General features: G+C 42.1%; 3 protein-coding genes across 3 annotated transcripts in view; 2 read left to right on the top strand and 1 right to left on the bottom strand.

Annotated features, from left to right (window-relative positions):
- URB1 (URB1 ribosome biogenesis homolog) overlaps positions 1-1,337 on the top strand; it is a 49,063-nt gene extending 47,726 nt beyond the window's left edge. The window contains exon 39 of the mRNA XM_048071480.2: positions 136-1,337. Within this exon, the coding sequence (XP_047927437.2) occupies positions 136-341 (206 nt within the window). The 3' untranslated portion in view covers positions 342-1,337. The remainder of the gene's footprint in view (positions 1-135) is intronic.
- On the bottom strand, positions 897-20,481 carry MRAP (melanocortin 2 receptor accessory protein). Its single transcript, XM_013192843.3, has 3 exons — positions 19,856-20,481; positions 14,712-14,811; positions 897-6,761 (listed from the first exon to the last, which is right to left on the bottom strand). Exons 1-3 carry the CDS (start codon positions 19,959-19,961, stop codon positions 6,647-6,649), a joined length of 321 nt encoding a protein of 106 aa, XP_013048297.2. The 5' UTR covers positions 19,962-20,481; the 3' UTR covers positions 897-6,646.
- A 69-nt stretch (positions 20,482-20,550) lies between these two features.
- MIS18A (MIS18 kinetochore protein A) lies at positions 20,551-24,446 on the top strand. The gene is made up of 5 exons (XM_048071514.2): positions 20,551-20,972; positions 21,053-21,119; positions 21,275-21,397; positions 22,693-22,786; positions 23,534-24,446. The coding sequence occupies exons 1-5, from the start codon at positions 20,738-20,740 to the stop codon at positions 23,612-23,614; spliced, it is 600 nt and encodes a 199-aa protein (XP_047927471.2). The 5' UTR covers positions 20,551-20,737; the 3' UTR covers positions 23,615-24,446.
- Positions 24,447-24,717: the final 271 nt, after the last annotated feature.

Here is a 24,717-nt window from a genome sequence, read left to right as displayed (position 1 = left end):
AACCCACACGTTTTCCATCTAGGTTAGGAAACTATTGTAAAACATAGTTCTGGAGGTAAAGCGGGTTATTTTGTTATTGCTATGTGGAAATATAAGCATATCTGTTCTGATTTTTCTCTAATTTTTCTTCCACAGCTGTTTGTGTATTCCTGACTTCTGTTTACATTGGGGACATATGGCTTGGAGCACAGGAGCCAGATATGTTAATAACCCATGTCAAATTGATCTGCAGTAATACAGATGATGAATTAAGTGATGATGACATGGAAACTCATAAACAAGGAGAAGAAACTATTACGCCTCTTTGCAAAATCCTTTACTCGGCTACATTGGGACATTAATTCAGTGAACTGACACTTAGTCTTTAATGTTATATGCTCTGTCATCATTGCTGTGAGCCATGAAACCCTCCTGAACTGTTCCTCATACAAATCTAACGTATTTTGTCATAAGATCAATATTTTATTACTGTGTGCAAACTCAGGGGGGAAGACTTGTATTCATCATCTCTCAGTGGAACATTAAAGCCATAATTTTCCTTTTCTTCAACAGTATGGGATACTGAATGTCATTTATACCATTTTTAACTTTCTGAAGAACCAAAAAAGGCTGATGAATGTGTTGCTCTGGACTGTATTTCAGTCTCCATCCTCTCTCCAATGTAAGATGGCGAAAAGGACTGCAGTACTTCACCATAGTCTACTATAAGTGCAAACAAGTATTCAGAAGTTTAGCCATGATGATTTACTATTTTTTTGAAGAACCCAGCTTCCTTCATGATACAAGATAAGAAAAACGGTACAAAGACAAGATGCTGAACACTGACATCACGATGCTGTAGGATTCTTCTAATTTTTAAATTCCTTTGAAAGCGGTTTTTGTCTTGGTTCTCTCTGTTTTTTTTAATATATACATTTTTTTTTTAATTTAAAAAAAAAAAAAAGTCCTGACCGTCACCACTGCTGGAACTTGCAATAAAGACCTATCTTCTCTCCACTCTGAAAAGAGGAGAGAGAGAACTAAAGCTCCAATGACTTGCTGCTGATTGATAATACATGTTTCTTATTGGAAATTCTCTGTGAAATCTGATAACTATTTCTTGAACGTGGCCTTGAGGGCAGATAATAAACCATTCCAGGTATGTAAACATGCAGAGTCTGAAGTTGGGCCTTTGAAGTGTAAAACAGGATTTATTAAATTGACTCATGAATATGTGCTGTGCCTAGTGCTTTGTACAAATTCTGTACTCAAGAAAAAAAATTCAGAAATGCACACTCCTTGTGATGTTTATATAATGTGCTTTTTTTAAAGAATAAAAGAACATGAGATGAAAATAATGAGGATTGCTTCTGCATGTAAATATTTTCTCTTAAATAAGCCATAATATCTTTTTGAAGGCTTGGTTTAAAAATAGAAAAATACATCTTGAAAAAGCTGCAAGCCCATTAGAGGCTAAAGTGTGACATAATATTGATACAGAATCCCTAGAGTGTGACATCAAGAAATTTTCTCTGCAATGAAAAGATGTATTCTACTTAATTTAAAAAAACAAGGAGACGAATGAAACCAAAGGATCTGCAAGTGCCAGAATATGAAATAAGTGGCTAGAGCTGGAGCTAAATGGAAAGATGTCTTGCCATCTCATCTGACTGGAAAAGAAAGTACTCATGACACGCAGGTAAAGAGTCTTTCAGCTGTCTAGAGGGACTGATCGCACCTAGCAATGGTTTACAGTATGACTTGTTTGAGAGAATTTAAGAAATGAGGTAGAACCATTCAAACAACGTAAAAACTGCAATGCAGAAATGTATTTTCACATGGGACTAGAGAAATTCAGTCACTGCCCAAATCTATTGGCACTAAATATAATGAATATAGTGTCAAGTCTGTTTTGCCCCTGATGGTAACTGTTAAGCAATCTCCCTTTTCTTAATTTTGACCCCTGAGCTTTTTCATCCCATTTTCTCCCCTGTCCTGTCGAGGTGGGGGAGCGAGAGAGCAGCTGGGTCAGAACTGCCTGTAGTCCAAGGTCAACCCATCACAGTATCTAACGTATTTCAGAGCAGCAGTAGAGGTACTTGGAGACCCTTCCGAGCACTTTGTAAGTGAACAAAACCCAAACCCTAAATGCTCGAGAGAGTCCAGAGAAGGGCAACAAAGCTGGTGAGGGGTCTGGAGAACAAGTCTTACGAGGAGCGGCTGAGGGAGCTGGGCTTGTTCAGCCTCGAGAAGAGGAGGCTCAGGGGCGACCTTATCGCTCTCTACAGTTACCTTAAAGGAGGCTGCAGAGAGGTGGGGGTTGGTCTATTCTCCCACGTGCCTGGTGACAGGACAAGAGGGAATGGGCTAAAGTTGCGCCAGGGGAGGTTTAGGTTGGATGTTAGGAAGAACTTCTTTACTGAAAGGGTTGTTAGGCATTGGAATGGGCTGCCCAGGGAGGTGGTTGAGTCACCATCCCTGGAGGTCTTTAAAAGACGTTTAGATGTAGAGCTTAGTGATATGGTTAATGTAGGACTTGTTAGTGTTAGGTCTGAGGTTGGACTAGATGATCTTGGAGGTCTCTTCCAACCTAGATGATTCTGTGATTCTGTGATTTGTTAGTCTTCGATGAGTTGCAAGCCCAGACTGTTTTGGAGGGTGGACCTCTGTGCTTTGTACTACGCTTTCCCACGCCCTGTTTGCTTTACAAAAAATTATGCAACTGTGTTACTGGCAGGAGCAGAATTCATTTGTTGAAGCTCAACCATGTGGAAGAGTAATTTGTGAGTTCAGATCTGTTTCTGGAAATAGGAGCATCAGGTGCAAACAGGCACGCTGAATTTCTTCTGATTAAACAGCTACTTGCACACCGTAATATTTCCCTCTGTGAATGGACATAGTGATGTCTGCACGCAGTTTTGTCATTGCTAAAGTAAGAAGGATAACTGTCAAGGTTACATTTGGCTTTAGCTGACAAGATGCAAGGTACTACAGAAGTGTAAAGTAGCATGAGGAGACCACGACTGCACCTAGGGCCAGACGTGTCAGTATGCTCTTTACAGTAGTGCATGTAAATGCAGAGTAATTACATTTGAGTCTGCCATAAGGCTGCATATTTAAATGATGGTCTTCTGATAGCCTTAAATGTTCAGAAAGAACAGTATTGATTGATTACTTTCTCCCTGGCTTCCAGTGTTTTGTTAGTATCTCCAATACTGCTGTTATTAAGATATTCAAGGTTGGAGAAGAGTATTGTTCATACACTTTTTTGTGGTTGTTTTGGAAGAAAAAATAATGTAAATAGGCTGACAATTTAAAGCTGCCAGCCTCTCATGTAAAAATATATATAGCTCATATCTGCTTATCAGTAAGAACAATGTAGCTCTGCATGTGGGAACTTTTAGAAATGGCTTAATCTCTCACTGCTTCTGTGAGCTTCATTGTAGTAATGTAGCAATTAAAAGACTATTATGGAGTCGTTCAGGAAATAATGGTCAAATATCTTTAAAAAAACAGATGGTTAGCAGTTGAATTATTTGTGTGTGAATTACTGCCAACATACTCAAAATTCATTTTAATAAATTACACGGTGAGTCATTGTATTAAAGAATTAAGCTTGAATAAAATAAATTGCAGAGGATTCAGAAGTGGAAAACTTGCCCCATGTATGGGCCTGTGTTTTAAAACAAGGAGTTTATACAGCTTAGTGCAAGTTATTCGCTTCGATGTCCTTGTGATGAGAACCATGCAGGTGAAAGCTGAGTGCGCGCTGCAGTGGGCCCAGCAGTCTGCCCTCACCGAAGTCATCACGAGGACAGGCCTTTTAAGCCTTTTTCTCAAAATTGACAAGAAGTTGGTGAAGGCAACAACCCCAAAGACACGTTGCTTCCTGAGGTACGGGGTGTACAGAAGGTACCTGCAGGTTTGAGTGCAGGTGGGGCTCAGGGTTTAAGTGGATCTCAGCCCCACGGTGCTGGTGTGCAGGTGAGGATATGTCTGATGTGCTGGAAGGACTTCACATACTCTGAGCAGCTGGGCTCAGTTGCTCATGTCATGTCTTGGGGGGACACAGTGCATTTTGGGGTAGGATTTTTATGGTCGTCAACTGTTTGAACCTGCAGCATGAGGTGATTTGGGTCATGCCTTGCTGGCTGATGGGTGCAGCATTTCAACAGGGTGAGGATGCTGAAGGCTAGAGAGGGGAGGCCTCTGTTAACCGAGGAGTCTGGGGGAAGGGGAAACAAATGTACTTACCGGGAGAAGCAGAGCACTGAAAGGGCCTTGAAATGGGCGTACATGGAAACGTCACAGCAAGAAATGCATTTCTCTCCCCTCCTCCCAAGTTAGACGTTTTAAGATAGGCTTGCATTTTGCTTATTGTTTATTACTATTTATATACCTTATACTACATGCCTTCCATGGCTGATTTGTTTCACCTGTAAGTTATCTTGTATTTATAAAATAAAAGCTGTAATCGTAATCTCTTTTAATTCCCAAGCCATTGTGAACATTTCCAGATAATTTTATAGGAAAAAAAAAATAACACCCTTTTTTGTGGTTACGTACCACATACATATTCCAGTGCACCTCCTGCAAGCACACTCCTCGTTACGAATGGGAGCATCAGCACATTTCAGAAATCCCCTTGGAAACCATCTGTGGAAATGAGGTTCTTGAGAGGCAGGTGTGGGGCCTGTCACGAGCCAGCGAGGAGGAGGATGGAGCCGATGGCACCACGAGGCCGTGCAGTCCTGCTGCTGGAGAGGATTTCTAGATCAGGGCTGATGCAACCCTGAGGAGGAAAATGAGTTGAGATGGTGAGGTCTTCTTAAGCTCCTGGTGTGATTCCAGCGGGGCTAAGGGACTTCAACTTGCAGTGGGACAGCTGGTGCTGACCAGGGAGAAATTCTCCCCTCCTTTAAGTCAGTGGGAGCTTTGTTGCTAAACAGAAGGTAGTCTGGCTTTCACCACCAGTTATTTGTGTGTCCTGGGGGAAGCAGCAAGAGGTAAGCGTATCTGAGAGGTGGGGAAGGCTGTTGTGGCCATCCGAGTTGGCTGATGGAAACCTTTGGCTCTCTGACACATCTCTGTCCATGTAGTGTCTTCAGTTCCTGCAGTCTTCCCTCATTTCTTCCACCTGTCCGTGACTTGGTAGACTTGAAGCCTTGACAGGATTCCACGCCTAACCAAAGTGGTTGTCGGTTTGCTCAAAAAGCAAACTGCAGAAGTGTTTACCTCAGAGATTTAAAAAATCGGAGTTTTTCTAAAAAAAACAACACACAACACAAATATATGCCTGGTGTTTTGGTCTGTCTCTTGTGTTTGAGGCTTTTTTACCACAGCCCAACCCACCCACTCTCTGGTAACATCGCAGCCCACACTCCCAGCACAGCGTACGGCCGCTCTGGCAGTGCTTCACTGGAGAAGGTTTGGCTGCCTGCTTGGCGAGGTGAAATTTCTAAGTTTTTCCTCAAGTTTCAAATGAATTTTGTGTGGTCCTCAGCCCAGCAGGTCTCTGTGGGGTCTTTTATCCACTCCAGCCCTCGCAGCCTTCCACAGCTCAACTCTGCAATCGCAGCGCCGTGCTTGTTGTAGCCCTAAGATACCATTTCGAGACTGTTCAGTCTTAAGTTTCTTTGTCACCTGCCATTCCAAGAGAAAGCAAAAGGGGACTGGCTATTAGCAGCAAAACTCTATTTCTGGGCAATTGGTAAAGCTAATGAGTTTTTTCAGTAAGACACAGTCACTTGAGATAATGAATGCTGCCATTAGCTTTTTTAAGGCTGTTATAGCTAACCAGTGTTTTAATAATTTTTAACTAACTCGAATACATATATATTTTTGCAATAGGAAAATAAATACAAAGCATATTCTATCCTTGAGGGAACTGCTGAGCTTTAAGACGGTGGAGCAAAATGTAACCCTTCCAAAAGCAAAGTTTTATTGTTGATGTTGCACTTGATGTTATTGCTTATTTTTCAGAGGATGGCCAAGTGGAGGTGTCTCTAAGATGCAATTGATGAGACTGTGAGCTGAGGACAGAGCCAGAAATAGATGACTTCTGACACTGTGACTATAAACAATGTTTGTTGTGTTGCCCGATCGATGTGCTGGTGGTTTCTTTCACAGCAAGAAAACCAAGTGAAGGCTGATCCTGCAGACACCCCTGAGGATAAGAGGGCTCCGTGTGCGCTCAGGTAAGCAAAGCAGGACTCTTTGCAGGACGTGAGGCATAACTGCTATACACTTTCTGCTGGAGGAGCAAATCTGCTCTCAGCCAAATGGGTGTTAATGAGAATCATTCAGTGGACAGCACACCCTTTGCACCTTGTAATTGAAAGAAGATTTTGAATCTTTACTTAAGAGAGAGAAATTTTGCAGTCAGCATCATCAGAATCTAAAATGTTCTAATGAGGCAACTGCAGCAACATTGCTCCAATACAGTGGTTAGTGCTTCCTTTTGAGCATCCAGGGTTTTTCAGTTTGGGTCTTTGTTGAAAGACATCTTTTTTTTTTTTTCTTCTTTTCCTGAACTAATTCAGCTGCAGCTTAAGGAGCTAATCTTCTCTACAGTCAGGAGGACTGTCCAGCTGTTTTTGTTTAACCCGTTCCAGTTTTAGCTCAGGCTGAGATACTTCCATGAATACCAGTTTCATCTGAAAGGGAGTTAGTTAGGTGTTCCAGGAGCAACTGCGTCTGTGTATGGGCTGCTGAGGTCATCGCAATGAGGCTGTTCGCTGTTTGAACTGCTTTCTTCTGTCTGGTTCCCTACGATCACCTGTCTGTAACATGGAAAGAAAAAAAGTGCTGTTATCAGCAACCATAGCTTGGAAGATAGATAGCAGCAATTTCATAAGCAAGTACATTATTAATGTTTTAAAAATATAGATGATGGTTCTTCCAACTCAAAAACATTGAAGCCAGCATGAGAGTTGCTTCTGGACTTCAGCCCTCTTTATCCACCATCAGAATTATGTCCTTACCTGCAAATGGAGTATGACCAACAGCAAAATTGTGAGCTGTGAGCCACATTTGGTGAACTCCCTCACTCAGCATGTGACCTTCAGTCCAGCCCTTAAGCCCTTGATCCAGTTCTTTAGCTGGATTTTTAAAGAGGAAACCAGAAACTTTGCTATGACTTGTTCTGTAGCAAGAATGAAGGGACCTCTCACGGCTGGTCCTGGAAAGGAAGGGGGTTAGGAGTGATGTGTAAATCGAGTGCAAGAGCAAGAGGGATGTGTGACATCTGGGAGAGGTTCCCTGACACTAGAACTGGGAAAAGGCAGTCTAAGGAGGGATGGGGATCTGAGCAAGAAAGAGAAGGTAAGACAAGGGTAGTGTGAAAATTTCAGCATGCAAATAACAGGGCAAAGATGTATGGTTCTGCCCAAAAAATCAAGTTAGTGGTGGGGTGTAGGGGGTGATGATATGAGAACAGTAGAGCACACCCTGTCTCCTCTTCCCAGCAGCTTCCCAAACCTCACCCTTAAAAAATAAATGGCAGATAAGCTTTGGACTAAAAGCAGTAAATTCCATTCTGTATGGCTAAACACAGGATGGTCCCAACTACTACTATATTCTTAGGGATTCAAAGGTGGGGAGGAAAATTACATTGAGAAGAAAAACGTAACCCAGAAGTGCCAGTGAAAATGGAAATTTTTTGAAAAGTCTTATCCATGTCCTGGTGCTACAGATTAACAGACAAGAAAGAGGGGATCTTTGACTAAAAGCTATGTTTGTTTCAGTGGTTAGATAAATGTAACAAAATCTAAAAGGCAAAATAAAGTTAATGGGATGAAAAGGGAAATAATTATTTTGAATAATTTGGAGGAAGGAAAATATCAGCTTTGTAACTTCAAATTTATATTAATTACTTATAAAAGCTTAAAATATCTGTGCCTGACAAAACTAACGCAGCAGGGATTTTGCTTTACAGTAATTAAAAAAATAAATAAAACAAAACCCCAAAGTCTCAGCAACAGGCCCACCATGGGATGGAGGCAGGCAGACTTGGAGTTTGCTTTGATGTGATGCAGGCATACTCAAGAGATCTCTCTTCTCTCTGATTGACAGAAGCAATACAAAAATACTCTTACCAAAACGGGATGCTTTCTTTCCAGTCCATTAAGCAGCTAAGCATCATCAGCTAGCTATCCATATTCTTCAATCAGTGGGAGAACTTGCATCCCAGAGACCTGCAAACTGTCTGAGGAGAGCTCTGGCTGGCTCTCGTTAATCTTTAACCATCCTTGGAACAGTGAAGAAATCTGATGAGATGAAATTTGATGGAAGGGCCCTGGTGTCCCAGTACCCAAAGAGAGTGAACTGGTCAAGCCAGGTCACTACAAGCCAGTGCAACTGACCTCAGCCCCAGGCAAAATAATTGAATTAAAACTAAGATAAGGTACAACTGAACAAGTATTTCAAGGGACAAAAAAAAAGTAATTCCCAGCAGTGTGGTTTTATAGAAAGACAAGTACAGTGAAACATGCCTGATTTCATTTCTTTAGGGGAATACCGTTTGGAAGATAAAGGTAGTTGCACGTATGTGAGCTATTTGAACTGCAGCAAGGCATTCAACGTAATATTCTGTACTGATTTCTTTAAAAAGAAGTATGCCCAAAACCCATTAAACATGTGTTAAGTGAGTTAGGCTGCTCAAAGAGTAACTGGAGAATGATCACCGTGGATGTTTCAGGCCAGGCTCCATAGGCACCTGATGCAACTTGGCATTTTATCAGTGATCTGGAATTACGTGTAAAATCACTCTGAAAGAAAGCTGCAGATCAAGATACAACGATACAAGGAAGAGCAAACAGTCATATATTCAATGAGTCTATGATGATATAGTACAGACTGGGCAGCCAGGTAAGATGGACCTATTCAAACAAAATTAATTTTAAAGCCTCATTCCTGGCAATAATAATCTTCACTGAGAACTGCAGATTTTTCAGAATCTCTCCCTAAAAATGACAAATTGTGACAGCATAGAAAAGCTAGAGATATTAAGAAAAAAAAACAAAACAAAACAAAGTAGAATTAATATTCTGTATTTATGGACTTCTAGAGACAGACTTATCTTTGAAAGCCTGGAGTACTATCCTATAATTCCAAATATTCATATATTTAGTATAGTTTGGTCTGTCCACAGCAATCATGCATGAGATCTTTGGAAGGACACCGACTACTGGTAAGCAACCTCTCTTCCTGTCTGAGTTCACACACACACGCAGGCAGTGGCTGGTGCTAAACAAGACCCCAGACTGTTATTTTTCACTTGGAGATTAGTTCCCCCTGAGCAACATCAGCACCACCGTACCAGCGTCACATCAGACTGTCACGGGACTCTCCGGTGCCATGGTGCCTGCCAAGAGGTGCGGAGCGTGCTCCAGGTGGTCAGCCGTTGATGGCAGGAGCGGGAATGCTGCTCTGTGAAGACCCTGTAATTTGAGTTCTGAAGACTGAAGTCTTGTAACCAGATTTGACAGCTCATCGCTAACCATTTCAACAGCCTGTGCTCCTCCGGGTCTGACAGCTCCTCACATGAAAAGGATCTGGTTCTGTCAGCATGAGAAGAGAAAGTTCTCCTAATGATGGAGGCGTGAAAGACAGCTTTATCCCTTGAAACCAGAGGCTTGAGGAAAACAAAGTTTATTATCTGCTGTTTGAGAAACTGTACTGGGGAGAATTTGGGATAGATCCACAGGAACACTGCATATGGGAAGCCAGCTTTAAAGATTTAGCTGTCCTAAAGATAGGGAAGAGAGGGCTGAAGAAAGCAGAGAACGGGAGCAGAGCATGACCTGCTTTATCAGAGAAGTACCTCTCATGATGATCTTCTTACAGTGGTATTATTAAGAACCCTCTCCCCAAAGACAAGGTGGCATGGCCAAGTAGAGCTACGACACTTCTTACTGTCACCAGAAGGAATATAAACTGGCACCTTGAGTATCAGGTTGGCTGTCTTTGTTTACAGGAATAGGTACTTTTTGTTATTGTAAGAGAGAGAGAGTGGGTATGTTGTTCACTAATGAGTATTACAATCTTGAAGATATATATTTTTTTAAAAAAATAAAAAAAATAAAAAGGAGAAATTATCTGCCCTCGTGAGATCTAGGATATTACCACAGATTTTTTTTTTTTTTTAATCCTACAGATCAAAACCCCTGAGCTGTCAAATATCCAAATTAGTTCCCCGGTTCCAGGAATGAAGCAGCTGTTGCAATTGATCTGGATGGAGCAGAAAATTGAAAGAGCACACGGACATTGTACAGTCTGTCCACCAAATCAGTGGTTATCTGTCTGTCCGTGAAGGAAACCCTCACCTGCAAACTGAGACAAAAGCTGGCTGCAGAACAAGCGTTTTAAAGCCAAATCACACATCTCTGTCTGGCAAGAGGGATCCTGAAACTATGTTATCGTATGCCCCAGCAATATTGGATAAAATTTGGTTGAAGTTGGGGGGAAAAATGTCTAAACGCTGAGTCAGGTTTCTTATTGCAAGACTCAGCAAGGCTCATGCTGCCAAGGAGTCCAGAGCCGCTTGGTAGAGTCCCGTTCTGAGGCTACCATGACAGCAAGAAATGTTGATAAGGGATGAGATACGCAGATCTTCCCTTTTTTTCCCCCTACATTATACTGTCTGGGAGGCAAGTGGTTGTCTGAAGACTTTGGATGTCCACAGCAGCCTCAGTCCGGCTGTCAGGGATGCATGGCCTCCAGTGAAAGGCATGGGAACACAGGTTTTCCCCAGGAGGACTAGGAAGGCGCGTTCCCTACCCTCTTTCACTGCATCAAGTTCTAGCCTCCAGTGGGAGCTGTCTCCAGCCACTAACCTTATTTTCTGTATCACTAAATATTCATAAGAACAGAACCATATATGTCATTTGGATATACCTTTTGGATGGTAAGAAATATAGCTGATGCAAATGTTAGTGCTGGCTCTTGATCACAATAGTGTGTTAACTGCCTTGGCATGCTGAAGAATCTGAAATAATTGGTCCCAAACCGTTTTTTTTCTTTCTTTCTGTAGGGATGGCATAACGGTGACAAAAGGGACTGGGACATGGATTCTTTCTTGCAGCTGTCTTGCAAGGATAAGCCCTCGCCCCTCTCTTGAGCTTGCTCATCTGACTTGGCACCAAACCATTTTGTGTTGTAGAGAAGAGTGTGGTGCAATCAGACCTCAGCTTTGGGTCCGGGACCTCTCAGCATCTAAGGATTATGCTGTAGAATAAGTAGATCTAGTCATTGCATATGGCTTTTGGAAGACACTTTGACTTCTTTTGTGTACGGATATGCAGCTAAGAGTCAGCAGACTATCCTGTGGCAGATGTCATAGCCTTGCCAACATATTAAGACATCAGCAAATACAGTGGTAGAAGAGAAATGATCACTGCATGTCGTACAAGGCCAAAATATAATCTTCAGGGGCTCCACAGAGATCCAGCTGACAATAAAGACAGTTGACCTAGGGCAGTAGGGGTTTGCTTGACGGTCAACTGAGGACAAGTGAAAGCAAGAAGATACGCTCCTATAAATGTTCAGATGTGAAAGCATGCTTGTTTCACCAAGCAATTGAGCAAGCTGAAACAGAACATAACGTCCTACATGCCCCTGGGTTTGACAGAGAGACAGATGAGCACAGAAACTGTGAAGGTAAAAGTTCCCCAGCCTTGACCAGTGACGTACATGTACATTTGTTAGGTGAAGGTGTCACAATTATCATGGCAAAAAAGTAAGGAGATATCTGTACTGAATATAGTTGATATTCACGCCAAGGATAATGAATGGATTACAGAAAAAGAAGAAGAAAGGGGAGGATGGTGGAAGTTAACAGAAAGATATTTTTTTCAGGCATTTCACTATGTTTTATTGCTGGAATGGTGAGAAGAGTAATTGGAGTAGGTGGTTAGAAAACAAATAGAATTCAATCCAAAAAAAGGCAAACTTGGAGTGTTTAATAATTTTTTCAGTCCTAAATTTTTATTTTTATTTTTTTTTCAGTGTATTTCAAGCATGGAAAAATGATAAGACAGGATGCTTTAAAGCCCTAAGCAAACCTCATCCAATACTGCTTTCCATTAATGATTCCTGGGCTTTCTACAAAACCTCCTTCAACAGCTCTTTCAATGGGCAAGACTGAACATACTGGGGGTGAAGATGGGTATTTGTAAGCCCAGCGTTTAATTCAGTAACATAATATGAAAGTGATTTAAAAAAGATACTTCTAAAAAAAAGTCTTCCGAACACACCGAGATATTCATGTGTACAGACTTCTGCCACTTTTTTCAGTAACAGAAAATTAATGGGAACAGGCCTGTGTTACCGTGTAATTTTATGTCCATTTCCATGTGTTTCTTGTATTATTAGCTTGCCTCCTGCTTTGTGGTTTATTTGGGCAAGTTGCCTTTTTTATTGTTGCTGTTACCTTTTGTGAGCATGCCAGAGGCCTTAGGGTGCCAATAAATTAGACTATTAGTGTTCCTTTTTTTTTTTACTGCCATATTATACTCTTGCTTCCCTCTGCTTGTTTGTGACCTAATCTTGAACCTCTGCCTAATTTGCTGAGCTGAATTTTCTGTGTCCTGATCAGATTAGGAGGAGCAGCGGGCAAATGCATCCCTGTTTGCATAAAACGTGTTTGCCAGAAAACCCAGCAGCAAACAAAGTAAACCAAATGTAGAAAGCTGCAAACAGAAACCTGTCCTTAGACAAAGTTCAAGTTGACAGGCAGCGTTAGAACTACCTTCCCACTCAGCACGCGGGTGCTGCACATCGGTGGGCACTGCGTCTGCATCGGGCACATCCCCTACAGGTACCTGTGCAGCCCCTACCCCATTCTTCACAGGACAGGGTCTGTAATCTTCTAGAGGACTGGGGACATACCTGTCCGGTGGGGGTTTTACTCAGTCTCTTTTCAGCCATGGAGGCTTTGGGTAGAAATACTCTACTAAAACAGGTTAGCTGTTCCACCTATCTGCCACTGGTGGATATTTCCTTGTTTTGTCAAGCCAAGCTGTAAAAAACAGTCTGGCTGACACTAACATGCCCATCTGGGATCTCCCTGTAAATCTAGATGTCCTTCTACAGAGCTACATGTACTGCACACACTCTTTGAGCCTGAAAATTATCGTCATGCTTTATGGGGCTACTCACTAGCTTAAAACCAACTCTGTTTTAACTCACCATTAGGTGAATAGTACTTCTACTGAAATTTCAATTAAGTTACAAAGGTAAGAGTAACAGAATGGCACCTGTAAGCATTAATTGCAGGGAAACGGCCTGAGGCTAATTCCAGGAGATTCTGGCCCAAGAAAAAACCCAGTTGGTCTGTGCTCCGTGCTGTTTCACTCCTAAGCTGACTGGTATTGTGAATGCTACGTGCTCGTGGTTGGCAGGAGCTTCAAGTCATTTCACAAGTACGTTTCCAAATGATTAATATTGCCTCTGAGTAAGTGTGTTTGTAGTTTTACCCAGGGCTTACTATGCTGAAGGACAGCAGTTCAGATATGGGCCACCTTTGGGAAGGAAGGTACTGCCAGACTTATTGCCAGGATTTGCAAAACATGAAAAGAATAGGAAATAAGCCTAGATCTTCAGAGAGTGATACATCAGTATTTTCACAGAGTTAATTTAAATTCCAATAACTTTAAAGTATTTAGGGAGTGAGCCACTCACTTATTTCAGGCATGAAAGATGCTTCTGCACAACAGGACACAGAGCGTTAGCCCATTGACTCCTCACAGTAATTTTGGGATGAATACAACTGTGTGTTTTTCAGATATTAAGTCATCAAGTCAAAAAAGAATTAATCACAACCAACTTAATATACCACTCTAAATTGTTCCAGTGAGTCATTGCCCTCAGATAAAACATGCGGTACCTCTGAGCTTGAGTAGCATCAGCTTCCAGCCATTACATTTTAATACTTTACCGCACTGTACCCTTTGATTGTTATCATGGGGCTCTTGGACACTAAAAGCTGTTCTAAAGATAGAAACAGTTCATAATGAGCATCCTTGAGCCGCTGCTCCTTGAGAAACTAATTGATTTGAGTATATTTCTCTCACTGTAGGATACATTTTCTGGATCTCAATTTTTTTCCCCAATTTTTCCCAATTTCTTTAAACCCCCCTTTAAAGAGTGTATTCTAATATATGTACAGTATTCTTGGAATGGTCTAAGCAATGCCACACATAGTATTATTACCTTTGTGATCTCACTAGTAAGTTTTCTCTTAATTTAATCAAGTCTTACAGGATTGCATTGGGAGCTCATGTTCACCTACTTTACCATCATTATTCCCACTTCCTTCCTGGGTGTGCTTTACACAGGGTACTCTCTCATTCTGTGTGTAAAGCAGACACTCTTACTTTTATAATACACAACCTTGATAGCTGGCATAAGTAAAATGTGTATTGTTTGCCAACACACCAAGCAGACCGGACTTCTCTGCCCATCCTTGTGCTTTACTGTTCCCCCATCTTTCTCTCATCAGCAAACCCCAACAGTTACGAATTCATATTTTTATCCAGGTGATTAATACCAACAGTGAATAGCAGTGGGTTGAGAGACACTCAAAGCAAATAATAACATAACAAGTGTCATCTCGGTGTGCAATTATAAACGTTGAATGTAATTGCTGGATCATTCGAAGCAGCGAATGAATGTTTCATGCAGATAGTGTTATCACGCTTAGATATACTTACTTCACTTCTGATTGTACTTACTTTACTGGACTTGATCCAGAGCGGGACATATACAGCAAAATAAGGAAAAGAAACATCACAAAGGCAGCAAGTCCAACCCAAAAGGCTATGACAATAGAATCTGTGAACACAACACAGTAATTCTGTCACTGGTAACACAGCAAATGCAAAATGCAGCAATATAGTTTATGATCTGTAAGAAAGGTGTGTCATGGAACTAATTCAACTTAATTAAGCCCCTGAGAGAGGGGAGTGCGAGTGCCAATTTGCTAAAAGTCTTAAGAGCCTCCTAACAATTTATTGTGAGAGTATATGGCCAGGGCTGGGGAAAGGCTGGAAAAAATGGAGTAAGTGTGATGGTGACTAGGACTATGCATATTTTTGAAAGGTAATCCTGAGTACTTAGGATGTTTTTCCATTTTGGCTGTTTGCAGGGAACACAGTTCCTTGTACAAAACCACAGTGCTGTCAGCAGTGCTGCACTCAAGACTGAGCTGCTGCTGCTCCGTGTATAGCCATATCGTGCCCTCCGGTGAAAAGGTACTACACGTGACCCTTAAGAGGATGCTTTTAGGGAGGGAATTCTAGCTTTGAAAATATTTTCTACTAAGAAATATTGGACTTTCACACAGGAAAGCATGTTGAAAAGCACTCCTAACACAACAGTCCAGTGGAAGAGACTGTGGACTGTCCCCTGTCCAGCTGTAATACTTGTCATCATCATGAAATTGTTCAAAATGAAGCCTACTTCACCAGGACTGGTTTCTTTAAGGAACAAGTAAGTGGATTCCTAGCACTGAAGTACGTGTTCAGAATTGGTTTAAATCAACCTAAGGTCCTGCCGCTGCTATCTCCGATCCAGATGAAAACTTGTTTTTGTTTGTTTTTTAAATTAGTGAAAGAAAAAAAATAGTGCAAATGGGGCTCAGAAACAGTTTTGGGAGCTGGTCCTTAATGAATTAAGGAAATGAATGAATTTAATGGATTAGGGAATTAAGGAAATGCTGAAATTACTGCCTCAGTTATGGGCTTGCTATTATATGGGATGAATCTGTTCCTGCCCCAGTAGCACATTTGGTCACTGGTTCAAAATGCTCCTTCCTGGGATCAGAGCAGTGGTGAACTTCCCAGTTAAAGCCTTGGAAAGGCTGGGTGTTGGGCAGGGCACAAGCCGAGAAATGCCCTGAATTCATCACTGGCTACCCACTTAGACTGAGGTGAAAAAGAAGGGTCATTGACTCCAGAGACAAATATTGACCAGGATAAAATAAATCTTCTATCTCAAAGGACAAAAAACATTCATGTTCTTTGAAACAGGTCCAGTATGTTTGATTAGGTGTTTCTTTGTGAAAAAGTTCAGAACGTGTTGTCATCAGAGCCACCAAGAGATTAGGGGGAGTGATTCTAGCTCCTTTAAACCTTAAACTAGAGCTGACCCAGCGGAAGTCTTATCAGAGAGCTGAATTTTGGCTGGGCTACTGAGAAATGAGAACGTGCAAAATGACTTCTGGAGCATCAGCTTATTTTATGCTCCCTCTTTTAAACAAAGTTTTCCTGAGCTTTAATTCAGAGGAAGGTAAGTTAGGATGTGAGGGCAAATAATTCCAAAAATTAGGGGAGACAGTGACTGGGTGCTACTGGCCAGTCCCAGCTCCTCAAGGGAGAATTGTTGACTTCCGTTTAAAAAAACTAAACCAAAACCAAAAAGCTCATGATCCAGGAATATTTTGAAAAGCTCAGTATTTAAGTGCTCAAAGCCAAGTGGACAGAAGTGAAGAGCTGGAATTTATAGCACTCCATACCAAAGCTATTTTATTTTCATCTTTTAAGAGCAGTTTTAGTATGATCCATGGAATTCACTGAAGCTAATTGAATTTGTTTCAGATCTCAGGGGAAATTTGAACTCACGAGGGATAAACAGAAACTTCCTGACTGTTTTTAAAGCCTTGCAATTAGGATTTTTCTGAACTGGGATAACATATTTTAACAATCTATAAAAAGCTCTTCGACTGCTAACTTTTACAGTCACCTTTTGTATGGGTGTGTATATGTTTTAAATATCAAATTAGTTCATGGGCCAATTAAGCTTTTTATTATTTTTATTCAAAATAGATAGAAGTGCACAATGCTACTAACAGAAAGCAAGACCAAGTCTTTATAGCTGGATTTAGGCTCATTTTCATGAGACAAACATGTTCTCACCATGCTTCAGGGGCAGGCCACATAACAGAAGAAAGAAAGTGCAGAGATTCAGGACTCTGTTTTACATTAACTAAAAAAAAAAATATAGGGCAAGATAGAATTAGGGAGTTATCATTCCATCCCAAGGGTTATGACAAATGTGTAATTTATTTGGGCTGATTCTGCAATGCAACTAAACAAGTGCTCAAGTCCCATTGCAGTCGATCACCAGAGGCCCTCTGGAACGTCAAGCCAGTGGATATTTTAATACTAGAGATATCACACATTTTGCCAAACTTGGAATGTTTATGGCCCTATCTAAGGAGAAATTATCACATATCATCTTCAGCACAAAGGGCAAGGATTTGCTGAATCTAGTTTGTTTACAGAGTTCCAAGCACATGAAGACAATAATCCAACAGCAGTTTTTGACAATATATGAATGTAAAGATTTTGTAAAGATGGGAAAACCTACGAAGTATCTTCATTGCTTGACTAGCCCTTTTACTCAAAGCAAGGAAGAAACTAACCAGCTGCAAAATTATTATAGCTTGCTGTCCCAATGGTATTTGGAGAAGGAAGAATAAAAGTACTAAGATGACGCAGTGTTCATTCCTCCTGGACCGCTGACACGGAAAAATGTCTGTTTTTATAGGAAGCACAAAACCCCCAAACCATCAGTTTAACTTCCCTGCCTATCAGGAAACCAAACCCAACATTTGTAATTTAGAAATTGATACAGCCAACGTGGGCTTTTTAAAGTCACAAATCACGGAGCAGAGCTCCATTTTGGCACGCAGCCTAGAAATACCTTACATAAGCAGCCACCCCAGGGGACACAAATTGCCTTAACATTAGCCTGCAGAGAAGAAAAATAGTATATCCCACACCATACTATTTCCTCTTTCTTCTTCTTCTTTGCCTGGGAGATGGGCAGCTGAAATACGGAAGCCTGGTTTCCTGCAGATTTGTTTCTCAATGCTGAGCCTAAGGGCAATTTTCTTGGTGCCTAACAGGGCACGATCTCTGCCTGCAGCTTTTTGGTCAGTAGAGGTCTTCGTTCACAATGTTCTTCCTCCATTGTTCAACCATCAGCTGTAGGAACTTGTAGGAGATTTTATATCTGGGAGGCCTCCACTCCTTTGTTATTCAGTCAATGAGCTGAAGATGCTGAAGGAGCAGATTGGATGTGTAAACACAAAGTATGGTCACATAAGTCACCTCCTCAGAATACAAAAAGACCTGACAGGTGTCAGACTTCCTTCTGTCTTCAGGGTGAGAGAACGAATACAAAAAAAATCAGTAAGAGAATGGTTTACTCTGTTTTGTTGTTGTTGTTTTGTTTTTAATTGAAATAAGGCTTATGAGATCACTCATAAGCACTCAAATAGGTATGTGGTGATTTCCTCTATGAAACTATCAATGAATTTCAATTAAATTTAACAGACGGGGAGCATCTTCTCACAGAAGCAAAACTTCTACAAGTTTCAAGAAAACAGGCAGCTGGGTAAAGAGAAATATCCTATAAATGACCATGGAGGGAAATGCTGCAACACAAACTCCACGCCTCTTATCTATCAGGGACTCCATATGTTAAAAACATGATATTAATGAGGAAAAAAAAAAAAAAAAAGTTGAGATTCCTGAATTCTGCTAAGCCAGCCACATACAGGGGACTTACAGCCTGCTATAGTTGGCATTTCAGAGGTTTCCTGGAGCAATCTGGGGGCAATTATCTGCCGTAACTTTAAAATTACGAGAATTAGAAAAGTGGTGTAAAGCTGCTCATAACCTGCCTGTTCCCAGCAGCACCAAATGTTGCTCTGCAGTATTCTAGAGCAGGATTTTATATACGGAGGGCTGTGGATATTTACACCACCTTATTTAAGGTATGTTACTTTTGGTACCAAAAGTTGGAGGCAATAAATGCTAAGCTCATCAGAGTGGACAAAAAAGCTTTTCTAGAGGCAGTGACTACCATACCCATGTAGTTGCAGTTTTCTTCAGTTAACTGAATACGGACCAGTAAAGCCCACAGCTGTATCACTCAGACAAGGATACAACCACAGGGAGAGACTTGATAGGAATCGCAGGACAGCATTGCCCACAGCCTTAGCGGCTCAAACATGCCTATATATTCTTCCTGATCTTCATCAATCCATCCAGCTATAACTGTTTAAGTTAATCCCTCATGACACAACTGATTTTATTTTAGTAAACCCAAACCAACGCAGTTACATTAGAAAAACATTGACTTAATAGCAAAAATACATCGCTATGCTATTGTGCAAAACCAAGTATGAAATTGAATTAGCTGTCCCTAGCTGAATTCAGAGAATATTATGTCACATTAGGCACTTTGAAAATAAACTCCTAAATCCAGCAGAATCAGCTTTCATGGCAACAAGTGTTTAGATGATAACGTATATTACTACTTCATCTTACAATTCAGTAGCAGTAAATCACAGGAGGAAAAACAATAGAATATATTTTCAGCTTGTTGTTCCTGGCTAGTGGAAACACAAACGTCTTCCTTTACCAAGGTTTTAAATATTTATCAGTTGTAATATAAGCCGTACGTCCCAAGACAAAACAGGGTAGTCTTACAAAAAACTGTGCTCATGCAGTCAACTTTTCTGGGAGCAGCAAGCAGGTAGCTCACACCCCACACTACAGGTTTGCACGGCATAAGGTTTACACTTAGCAAATGGTTAAAAATAATCTGTCCTTCTAAATAAGAGTTAATACCAGCAGCCTTACAGTTTGAAGCACTGTGAGGCACAGCAAAGAGCTGCACTGCTAGCAGTAAGTGCTGCTGGGGCACAGCGCAGGTAAGGCAGTTGGGCACGCAGTCCATACAGACCACGTACACATAACTCTTTCTTACAAAGAAGCAAAATCAAGTCAGGGCGACAAGCTCTGCAACATTCTGCCCGCTGTTTTTTCCTGTGCTGGATCGGCACCTACCGCTCAGCAGTACTTACATTTATTAACCTTCAGCTTCCTTCCATCCACTGGGATCGGGTCTATGTAGTCCCAGTAATACTCATAGGACCAAAAGTACTCAGACGAGTTGGTTCTGTTGGCCATGTCGGGAGTGCATTTTAAACCAGCTCAGTACTCCAACCAAATACTTTTTTTTTTTTTTTTTTTTTCCCCTCATTGTGCTTCAGCGCCCTCAGAAAGAGGTTGCGTAAGCAATGCCTGTGTAAATCACCCCGCAGCTCAAGGACTGCCTTGGTGCCGGACAGCGCTTGGCAGAAATTGATATCGAAGCCTGACAGAAGAGGGACAGCCGCCTTCAGGCGTGACCCTCGCTCCCCGGAGGGCTGTTAGGGTGTTCCTAGCACGCCTGGGGCTGGCAGGGACATGGGGAGCGCTCAGCCAAGCAGGCTGGGGATGGGATGGACGCATGCCAACGGGGTCGTGGAGACTGAGAAACCAACGAGGCACCCTGGGGAGCTACGGGGAAGAGGTTGGTTGGGGGAATTTCTGGGCACAGTGTGCTTAGAGAGGAATTTTAAGGTCCCCCTGACAGAGGGCAGCGCGCCAGGCCCCATGGGGCACACCCTGTACAGAAACCCCCTCACAGCGACCTGCCCCGGCCGCCATTTTGGGGCTGCCTCAAGGCAGGGGCTGGAGGGGGCGGGGCCTAAGCACCAGGGGGCGGGGCCACACCTGGGAGACGCGCCCAATGGGGCGTGGCCACGAAGGGGGCGTGGCCATGTGCAAGAGTGGGCGTGGTTACGGAAGGGGGCGTGTCCACAAGCAGAGTCCCCGCCCCCCCGAGGACGCTATTGGCTCCGGCTGGCGGGCGGAAGCGCGTCACGGCCGTTTCCGGCGCGGGCATTTCGAAGGCGGGCGGCATGGCGGAGCTGGACTCGTCGCTGCTGGAGGTGGGCGGCGGGTGGGATGCGGCGGCGGCGGCGGCGGGGAGGCGGCCGCAGCCTCAGCCGCAGCCACCGCCGGCCGGGCAGGCGGAGGGCGACGAGGAGGACCTGATGCCCATGGTGTTCCTGTGCGCCGGCTGCAAGCGGCCCGTGGGCGACACGCTGAGCTGGGTGACCAACGACGAGGAGACGGGCTGCGTCCTGCTGCGCAGTGAGTGCCGGGCGCGGCCCTTAGCGGCCCTTGGCGACCGTTGGCGGCCGTTGGTCACCTCTCCCCTCGCCTCCCCGCAGGTGCCTCCGCCAGCGTCTCGGTGGACAAGGAGCAGAAGCTGTCCAAGCGGCCCGGCGAGTGCGGATGGTGAGGCGCGGCGCCGGGGGGGCAGGCGCGAAGGAGCCCTGAATGCTCTAAAACCAAGTCACAGTGGGTGACCCCTTTTTTGAATAAGGGTGGGCACCGGGGGCTTTCTGTCTTTATTTTTCTTCCTGCGTAAGCGTTATGTGTTTTCCTTAAAGCATGATTGAAACGTTGTTCTGCTCTGGCTGCTCAATGACGCTCGGCAACATCTACAGATGCACCCCGAAGCATCTTGACTACAAGAGGGATTTATTCTGTTTCAGCGTTGACTCGATTGAAAGGTAAAGGCAGGAGTCTTATCGCTAAGATAAACCTCGCTCTCCAGGCGTCATATTGAAGAATGCTGCTGTTAACGTTCTTAGCGCGCGTAGGGAGAGCTGTTTCTGCACCTTGTTCCAGAGCAGCTTTCTGTGTTGCTGCTGCTAGCATCGTGGCGCTGAAGTTGTAGCTGCACCATCTGTGTAATGTTAGACAAATCCTAGAAAAGGAAAGTAGCAGGGTCACCTGTATAAGAAAGAGCATACATCCTGTGAAAATTCCTGTAAACAACACAGGAGGGTTCCTTCTCAGTTTCTCAGAAGTGAGTACATATGTGCTCTGCTCTAGACAACAGAAAAAGACCTTGCAGTCATAAGTAATACCTGCAGTCTGCTGACTACCTGCAGTCATAGGTAATATAAAATATGCCTGGCTCCAAACTATTGGAGGTGCGTGTCATCAGCAGAGAACACAGGCACGGGGGTTTAAGCAGAACTTAAGCAGAGGTCTGAGGTGCATTGGCTGGTGTTCTCTTTCCTCGAGAAGGCAGGTAAAAGCAAATCTTAAGACCGAATGTGTACTCCTATGTAACTGTTTTACAGTCAAAAACTGTCTAGAAAATGAAGGTCTGCCATTATATTGGTTTTATCTGATTTGTAGCACTTGAAACTGGTCTTAAATTGTTCCTCCATAACTACATCCAGAATTCAGTCCCCACACTCTTATCTTTTATCAGAGCATTACTACAGTAACACTAATAAGCTACTGTTTCTCCTGTGTGGGCTTGTTTTAGCATGTTTGCTTTTTACTAAGTTTCAGACTGTTCTGCTGAACCTGTGTGGCTGTTCTCCTTTCTACTCCGAATACTATCTTCTCGTCTTTCCACAACTATGATATTTTGCTTTTTACATGGCAGTAAAAGTCTCTGGAGGACTGTAACATGGTTGCAAAGTGACATTTTCTTGGAGAGTAATGATAATGGCTAGTTCTCACAGCTAGTGCTACATTGTTCTCATTGTTTTCTTTGTAACTTCTAATGGTGTCCTGTAGCACTGACTAACTTTTGGAGTTCTGGCTTCTCCAAGTGATGATGCCTTGGTAGTTTTGAACTTAAAAAACTGTTTTCGTTCCACCAAACAGTTTGTTTGCAAGATGACTAATTTTTTGTTGTTGTTGTTGCTGGAATCATTCTTCTACTGTGCTAGTGTATTAATCGTAATCTTATAATCATCAAGAATGGTGGATGAATCTTACACTCTTACGCTCATTCTTCTGCCTTCAGAGTGAAAAGTGCATGATCTAAACTGTAGCATATCAGTTACGTTTTAGGATCTTCAGAAAAGCAGGCTGTTACTGATGAAGAACCTTTAACTCTCGAAAGTCGAGCTGCCTTGGAAGAAGCACTAGAAAGGGTAAGACTTAATCTCGCATCATTCTTTGTGTATGTCACCACTATGAAATACTCCTTAAATTGTTCCTGCAGAGCAAACTGTAACAGATCAACTCTGTGGGTTTTAACATATGCTATCACTTCGTGCTATTTGATTATCTTAGGCTTTCAGTAACTTCCTTTCTAATGTTCACATTAATTGGCATTTTCTATTTATCAAATACAGCTTTAGATTCCTGTCTGTCCATAATTAGAAAGACAGCTTGACTTGGCAGTTCATAGACCGGCCTGGGTTGGAAAGGTATTTGAAAGATCATCAGGCCCAACCTTCACATTTTCATTCAGCCTTGAATCACGTCTCTTCTATAGGATTGTCTTGCATTTAAACTGACTTCGTGCTTTTGCTCTTACTTTGTATTGAGATACTGTGTAAGGAGTGGTATTTTGCTCCACAAAGCAGTTCTGATTGCAGCTGGGGACAGTTGGGAGCACAGCATCATCAGATTGGCTCTGAAAGCAGAGAGGTGTCTAGCAAGAGGTGAATGCATGAATTTGATGGTAAGGAAGGCTGAAGAGAATTATAGTTTTGAGTACGTAGAGAGTTAGCGTTAAAGTTGAGTAAACTTTCAAACTATGGATGTAGTAGGAATAGAATCAAATAGAATTGGTGATGCATCATCAAATTTGGGCTTTTGCTGACATCTACGTTTGTTCTTTGTGTTGTTGATTTCTGTTTCTAACCAATCATCTTTCCATGTTTTCATTACAGGCAGACACCATACTAAAGGCTCTGGAGGCAAGACTGACTGCTGTTGAATCAAGTATTGATTCTCTTCACAATAATGTCTGATTCTCTTCACAATAATCTTTGAAAGAAAACTTCCTGCATCTAAACTAACTGCTGGAGAAGGATGCGTGTGAACCTTGTCCTTCTAATGCGTTGGAATCTGTGGGAACACTGTGAAAGCTGAGCGAAGAAATGAAAGACAAAGGTGGCTCATGTTGCAGTAGAACAATACTGCCTACAATTCCTCACCACAGATGAGGAGTTTCCTCTAAAGAGAATACCCCAAGAAGAATTTTTAAATGGTGTTTCTATAGACTTCTGTTTCATATGTAAATATTTATTTAAATTTTTACCTCTGAAAGCAAAGCATTTATCTCCTAATTTCGCTGCAAACTTATATCTGCTGAACTGGGTTTGTATCCTTTCTAAACTAATTAAAAATAAGAAAAATAAAACTCTGTGACTTCAGTTGAAGTAGCAATATATGTCACTTCCTTGTGTCTCAAGCCTTTGCTTGACCTGTGCTCAGAGACAGAAATAATCCAGTAACATCTTGCTAGCTCAAGGCTAAAATGAAATAACTGTAAAGAAGACTTTAAAAGCATTTGATTAAATGGCTTTCCATGCAATATTGAAGGTTGTGTGTGACAGCTTCAAGGGAAGGAAAACAACCAAGGCTGGTAGCAGCACACCTTTAAGCAAAGCCTGATGTATGTTTGAGCAGTGAATTCAATGTTAATTAAGAATGATTGTCATTACTTTGTTTCAGTGTAGATATTTTGGCTTTTACTTTGTTCTTCTGTGTACTTAACTCTTAGAGTTTCTGACCTGGTGTTTGTGTTCTCAGTGATTTATTTTTTTTACCAATAAAACAAAAGAAAAGCAAGTGAAAATAGTCTAAAGGAAGAATAATGGTGTTTTTCTTTTCCCCATTACCTAACACTAATCTTATTACTGCTAATTTAAGTCTTCTCCAAAAGCCTAGAGTAAATTTCCCATTCTTCTTCCCACTGGTAAGTATTTTTTTTTCTAAAAGCTTTTTTGTTTTCTAACACCCCACCCTCTATCTTCCCCTTTCTTCTGTTTTGTTTTGAAGTAGCATTCTATTTGTCCTGTTCTGATCATCTGTCTTAGCCTTTCATGTTCAAGTAACTAAATCACTTTAT

Source organism: Anser cygnoides, chromosome 1, assembly GCF_040182565.1.
Source record: "Anser cygnoides isolate HZ-2024a breed goose chromosome 1, Taihu_goose_T2T_genome, whole genome shotgun sequence".
Taxonomy (NCBI): domain Eukaryota; kingdom Metazoa; phylum Chordata; class Aves; order Anseriformes; family Anatidae; genus Anser; species Anser cygnoides.
The sequence above is the reverse complement of the archived record's forward strand: the minus strand, read 5'-3'. Positions and strand labels throughout refer to the sequence as shown.

Bases quoted from the DNA above. Each gene is read 5' to 3' on its own strand.
- MRAP (XM_013192843.3), bottom strand. From the start codon at position 19,961: ATGGCCAACAGAACCAACTCGTCTGAGTACTTTTGGTCCTATGAGTAT. The intron at 14,812-19,855 runs GTAAGTACTGCT...TTGTGTTCACAG, and splicing joins GAAGCTGAAGGTTAATAAAT to ATTCTATTGTCATAGCCTTT. The intron at 6,762-14,711 runs GTAAGTACAATC...TCCATGTTACAG, and splicing joins TCTGGATCAAGTCCAGTAAA to ACAGGTGATCGTAGGGAACC.
- MIS18A (XM_048071514.2), top strand. From the start codon at position 20,738: ATGGCGGAGCTGGACTCGTCGCTGCTGGAGGTGGGCGGCGGGTGGGAT. The intron at 21,120-21,274 runs GTGAGGCGCGGC...TTTTCCTTAAAG, and splicing joins CGGCCCGGCGAGTGCGGATG to CATGATTGAAACGTTGTTCT. The intron at 22,787-23,533 runs GTAAGACTTAAT...TTTTCATTACAG, and splicing joins TGGAAGAAGCACTAGAAAGG to GCAGACACCATACTAAAGGC.